General features: G+C 51.5%; 2 protein-coding genes across 2 annotated transcripts in view; both read right to left on the bottom strand.

The window, feature by feature from the left end:
- The window catches only part of GNAI3 (G protein subunit alpha i3), a 48,332-nt gene extending 47,987 nt beyond the window's left edge, over positions 1–345 (bottom strand). Inside the window, exon 1 of the mRNA XM_035017833.1 lies at positions 105–345. Within this exon, the coding sequence (XP_034873724.1) occupies positions 105–222 (118 nt within the window). The 5' untranslated portion in view covers positions 223–345. The remainder of the gene's footprint in view (positions 1–104) is intronic.
- A 4,154-nt stretch (positions 346–4,499) lies between these two features.
- On the bottom strand, positions 4,500–5,870 carry GPR61 (G protein-coupled receptor 61). Its single transcript, XM_035020128.1, has one exon. It carries the CDS (start codon positions 5,853–5,855, stop codon positions 4,500–4,502), a length of 1,356 nt encoding a protein of 451 aa, XP_034876019.1. The 5' UTR covers positions 5,856–5,870.
- Positions 5,871–6,173: the final 303 nt, after the last annotated feature.

Below are 6,173 nucleotides of genomic sequence, written 5' to 3' on the forward strand. Positions count from 1 at the left end.
TCAGCCGGCCGGGCCAGACCCCCCCCCCACCCCCCAGGGCTCCAAGTGCCCAGGCCCTCCCGTTCACCCCGCCAGTCCCGCCAGCCCCGCCCCCAGCCCCTCACCGAGTAGCAGAAGCTTCACTTCTTTGGCCGCTTTCTCTCCGTCCTCCCGCAAGTTGCGGTCGATCATCTTGCTCCGCTCCACCGCCGCCTTGTCCTCGGCGCTCAACGTGCAGCCCATGGCGGCGGCGGGAGAGGGGACCGAGCCCGGGCTCACTCACACACCGCGGAAACTGCGACTCGGGCGCCTGAGACAGCGTCTACTGCTGGGCGGCGGCCCACTCCGTCAGCTCCTTGAGCGCCCGAAGAAACCGGATATCCGGCGTTTACGACACTTCCGGCAACGCCCCACGGCGGTTACTGCTCAAAACTCTCCAGCTGGGGTAGAGGAGGAGCAATGGAAAGCGGAAGTACGGAGAGAGGACCTGTGAGTCCGAGCGGTGGTTCCCGGAGTAGCGATGTCTTGTCGGGCACCTGGTACGCGGCTCGACCTTAGTGCCTCTTCTCCTTTTCGGCTGCCTTATTTGGATAAATGTAGAAAAACTAGGGACTGGCTTCCCCAGTTGGTGGCGCCCTCCTGAGGTCAAGCCGGCTTTGGATGGGGGCTGGGGGTTCCCAAATGAGAGTCCCCAGCCCGCACAGGAATTTCTGCTGGGAATTTCTCACTGGTTAGAAAGCCCCTTTGATCTCCGGCTGTGGAGACCCGAAGCCCCTTCGCAAGTGTACGACACTGCCGGGGTTGTCTCAGCCCGATCTACGGGATGGGAACAAACAGCAGAGCCTGGGGCCGGCCACGCTTCACATCTTGAGATCTGTAAGGCCGACCACGCCTGGGACCTTAGCATCCCCTTCTGCCCTCCCCTCTGTCCCACCGCTTCCTGCTCTCAGGATGTATCCCTCCTTGTGCCGTTACCTACGAGTTGCCCAGCGACTATGTTGACAAAAGGCCACCTGAAATCGCCCAATATTCTATTTCCTGAAAGGTAAGAGTGTAGTTCTCCACAAGATTTCCGTGCTACCCTTCTGCAGTATAAGCCAGTTTTAGCGCGGATAAATGATCCTGCTTTAGGGGCTTCAGACTCCTACCAAGATCAGTTAACCTCAGGCCCACACCCCAAAACAAACCAGTGCATCCTGTGAATCTCCCTACTGAAATTTCCTGTTGTAGTACCACCCAAAAAGGGAAGTTCTAGTAGATTTGTCTCTCAGCTCTAGCATCACCTGAAAATAAACCTCCATGAAAGCCTCAGACTCCTAGCCTTTTCATTCATAATCCTGGGTCCTACCCGTGAAAGTGGCCCTGAATTACCTTTACTGCCAAATAGCTGCACAAATACTCTCACCATATATTCTAGAGAGGAGAACTCTTGTGGTCCCCCAAGCCGTTCCCTGGGATTAAAAATTATTTCCCTAATAGAATTTAAACCTTAGCATATAAGGTCCCAACAGAAAGGTCTATATGATGATGTTTCATTGATTAGAGGGATTTCTTGAGAACCACCTTAAACAACTTCATCCACTATAACTTAGTAATGCCAGTTCTTCAAAGTTTGAAAAGCCTCCTACTCATTCTCAAATGACTGTTAGAATAAAAAGGATGGCTTTCCCATAATCAATACTTATGGGGGGATAGGGCAAGAGGAAAGGGAAGAAAAACCAATATTTACTGAATACCTATTCGCCAGGTATGGCTAGGTTCTTCCATATGGTCATCTCTTTTAATCCTCACAACAACCCTGTGAGGTAGGTAATGTTACCCGCATTCTTACAGATGAAGAAATAGGCTCAGAGAAATTAAGCATCTTTCCCAAGTTCACACAGTGAGTAAGTAGATGTCTGCCTCCAAACTCACCCCTTTTCTACCCTGCCACTATAAGATGTTACGTGGGGAGACCTGACAACAGAAAGTTTTCATCTAGGCTTGAGAGTTACCCCAACACCACCCAGGTGCAGGAAAAGTAACTGACGGGTCGGTTGTCTCAGCCTGTTGATTCTTGAGCCCACTAGAGAGGTCAAATTTTGTCCAGGAACAGCCTTCATAGCCAAGATAGCAAACTTTAGCAAGCAATCCTGGTGACTAGAAAACAACTGGAAGGTGGTCATGGCAGAAACTGTTGGGAGAATTCTCAGCATAATAGAAGAGAAATTTTTATTTCCTTCATGATCCACTCAGACAGGGAAAAATAAATGCAAATGAACCAGCCTATGTCAAATTCTGTAATAAACACCAGTGAGATCACAGTGTCAGGAAATATCAGCCCGAATTCGAGATATCCTTGCACTTAAAATTTTCTTTTTTGATGTATGTGAAGGAAGGGTTGGAGGGCAAAGTCACAGGAAAAAGGCAAAATAAATTAACAAAATGGCTGCCAGGCAATGTTTCCTGTCCTCCCCTCTCCTCACTCCTTCTCCCCATCCCCACCTCCCCCCGTGCATGCACCTTTCCTGTTTCCACTGGACTCACACTGCCACCTGCTGGCAATACTTAGGGCCTACTAGCCGATCCGTGATGTTTGAAGAAGAGTTTTTTCCCCCTTATCTACGAATGAGATGCCTCCCTCATGAGTTTATCTTAAAAGGGAGGAGAGCGAGAATTACATGTTTTTCAATCATGAAAGATTCTCCTATCTAGGGGATTTCCTCAGTGTAATAGGTTCTAGACTAAAGTAAGTCTGGTGGTAGGAAGACAAACCTGTAAATTTTCCTACATCTAAAGGGGAAAGCTGTTTGCCCAGTTTCAGTTAATAAATTCTTTTCCTCAACTAGAATTTCATTTACAACCCTCACACTTTCCACAATCCACAGGAAGCTTCCATGTAGGTATCTTTACTGCAGTGGACTGAGCTCCAATATATTTCTCAAACATTCTTTAGTGCTTTACCAGATATAAATGCTCTGTAAAAATACAAGGGACCTGATAAAATTAGACTATGAACTCCTCAAAGGCAGTGACTCTGTGGGCCCATAGAATACTAGGTATTCAACTATTATGCACTGAATTGAACTGAAATAGTAAATGTTGATATCAGTATAACTTTTTATAATAAGTATTTATTGGCCATTCAAAGGGGAAACTATCCCACTCCCACCAGCCCATCTTACCCTTTAATGTTCAATGAGGCAGGAATTTGTCCAAATACAGATCAAAGCGCCCTCTGTTCCTGCCTGAACCCTTGAATGTTACTTGATTCAACTGAGGGAAGTGGATGGACAGGTAATCCCAGATGGGCGTCCTGTCCAGTTTGCAACTATTTCCCCTCCCTTGCAAATACCACCACCAATACCAGCCAACAAGTTCCTACAGTCTCAATCAGTGAACAGCTGAACCCAACTCCCGTGCCCTCTCTCCAGCCCAGGGCTGCAGATAGGAGAGAGATTTAAGTCTTTGTCACTGAAGCTAATTTTGAGAGCGATGAATGGGAGTAGGGAGGCATTTAATGGACTATAGAAACCCCACCCTTCCCATTCCCAACCTTAGTCTCTTGTACCCGATTGTCCAGGGGGCTGGAGGTGGGTCACTGCCATGAGGAGAGAGATCAGGGAGGCCACTCCTAGGAAGAAAAAAAAAGATTTACAGTATTATTGGTCAAGGTGATTATTTGGCCTCTCTGTATCCACCCACCTTAGCAATTCAAATGCTAACCCCCACCTTCAGCCACCCAACCCCCAATCTTTCCACTCCTTCATTCTAAAAAATAAGGAGAAAGAGCCATCCTGTTGTATCCTTGCCTTTGCTGAGATCTCCCATGTGCAGGAGAAAGACAGCAAAATAGAACAGAAGGGCTGTTCCCAGAGGGTGGGAGAGAGCTGCAGTCAGCTCTCCTGCCTTCTCCTCTTTGTACCCTGCTTTTCCCCTTGCTTCTGGCCAAACTTGGGAGAGGAATATACCCAGCTGGCCCTCTCAGTTTAAGGAAACCTCAGGTCTAAAACTAGAAAATGATCCATTAACTCAAATAAAGCTGTACTTTATCTAGGTTTTTTTTAAACCTAACAAGGAAAGGAGAAGACACAGGTCATTTTCTTACCTTGCTTGGGTACAGTTACTGCCCTGGACAATTACACTGAAAAATGAAATATCCTAAAGAATCCCCAGGATAACTCCAAACCTGGCCTGCCGCTCTATATCCTCCAACTCCTACCCTTAGGGAGTCTCTCTGCTTCCTGAGGCATGGAAAGTTCGCTGGTTGAAAGGAATCATCTCACCTTCGTGACCCTTTATTCTCATTACCATCTCACCAGGTTCCCTCCCCCAGTAGTCAAGGATCATAGCCATGTCCAAGGCTTTTGCCACACGTTCATCCTGTTGGCATTGTTCCTGACCCAGAAAACACTAAGCAAAAGCTGTGTGCAGAGACCCCAGCCCCAGCCCCTGCTAGCCGGGAACAGGTGATCCCACAAGGTGTTCCTTCAGTCATAAGTGGCCCCAGCCCCATCTCCCTCCAAGTGGCCAGAAGCCCGTCATGATTCTAGTCGAGGTGAAGGGGCGGGACGGAGGTAGCTGTCCGACATGATGATGTCGCTGGTGAGTTGTTGCTCCAGGAACTCAGAGGTCTCTTCAGCTATCTGGCCTGGAATTCGAAAGTCCACAGCAGGTGTCTCTTGCTTGGGGCTGGGGAGGGGTCTGGAAACCCAGGACTCCGTGGGACAGCCTGTACCCTGAAGGAACTGCAGAAAGTTCTCCTCAATGGAGCCCTCCCGGCTAGGTAGCCTCAGCTCCTCCTCTGGAGCCGGCTTGAAGAAGCAGACAAACTGCTTGCTGAGCTCCCCCCGGATCTGCCGGTTGAGACATCCATAAAAGAACGGGTTGGAAGTGAAGCAGAAGTAGCCGATCCAGGTCACCACGTTCTCCACCTGCCCAGTCGAAATGGGCTGAGCACTCAGGGCAACGTAGAGGTGGAAAGAAAAGTAGGGCAACCAACAGAGCAGGAACTGTCCCCCCACGGCCAGGAGGACCACTGCAGCCTTCCCTCCCCCGAACGTCCGGTGCGGGGTGGTCTGGGGGGCCCCCGAGCTGGTGACCATAGTGGAGCGGCTGCTGAGAGACTCAGAGCGTTGCCGGGGTGTCTCCATCCATGTGGGCAGCGGTCCGTGCTGCATGGCAGCCACTCGGGCTACTCGGAACATGCTGCAGTAGACCACAAGGATGAGGAGCAGAGGCAACAAGAAGTAAAGGACAGCAAAGACCACCACAAAAAGCTGACAGTAGGCACTGCGGCTCCATTGGAGTGAGCAGCCTGGGGGGATGCTGGGAGCTCCCTCCTCCCGGGAGACCCTTCCCAACACCGGCACAGAAGCCATGGCCAAGGCTTTCACCCACACGCCCACCAGCACAGAGGCCACCAGCCCCAGCGTCATGCGCACCTCGTAGCGCATGGGGTGGACAACGTAATAGTAGCGCTCCACATTGATGGCCGACACTGAGAGAATGGCCAGGCTAACGAAGCATATGCTCAGGAACAAGTAGAGGCGGCAGGCGACCTCCCCGAAGAGGTCATGGTCAAAGAGGGCAGAGCTGGAGAGCATGGCCAGGGGCATGAGGGTCAGGGCGGCCAGCAGGTCCACCAGGCAGAGGTGGAAGACAAAGACAAATTTTCGGAGGGCGGGGGTCTTGGCGATAACAGCCATCACAGCAGCATTGCCAGCCACAGCGATCAAGTCCAGCAGGAGCATGAAGAAGAGGGCCACAGATTCCGAGGCCACGTCCCTCAGCCCCACCTCTGGGACCCCACTGGCCGTAGAGGGACCTGGGGTTTGAGGGACCCTCCCCAGAATGGAAGAGTTCCCTGATGACTGGGGGATGGGAGAGGACTCCATGGGGCCGAAAGAGGACACCCAGGGCACCTCCTGTCACAGGCCCATCCCCCATCCTAGTCCAGTGACCCTGGGATGGCCAGCCCAGGCCCAGGCTTGCCAATTTTGTGTGGGGGGAACGGGGGGAGAGGGCGCCTCCTGCTGGAGCCTCCCGGATGGGCTCTAATCGCCGGCCTTCCAGGCTGGGCTGTGCATACCACCGAACTGAGCGCTCAGAAGCTCATCTCTCCTCTCTGGCAAGAGGTGGCTCTGGTCTGCCTTGGTGACCTCGGAGAAGCAGGAGACGTGAGAGATGCCGGAGCCTCACTCACTCAACACTCC

The sequence above is a fragment of the Mirounga leonina genome, unplaced genomic scaffold (genome assembly GCF_011800145.1).
Source record: "Mirounga leonina isolate KUSES-001 unplaced genomic scaffold, KU_Mleo_1.0 Mir_173, whole genome shotgun sequence".
Classification (NCBI taxonomy): domain Eukaryota; kingdom Metazoa; phylum Chordata; class Mammalia; order Carnivora; family Phocidae; genus Mirounga; species Mirounga leonina.

Bases quoted from the DNA above. Each gene is read 5' to 3' on its own strand.
- GPR61 (XM_035020128.1), bottom strand. From the start codon at position 5,855: ATGGAGTCCTCTCCCATCCCCCAGTCATCAGGGAACTCTTCCATTCTG.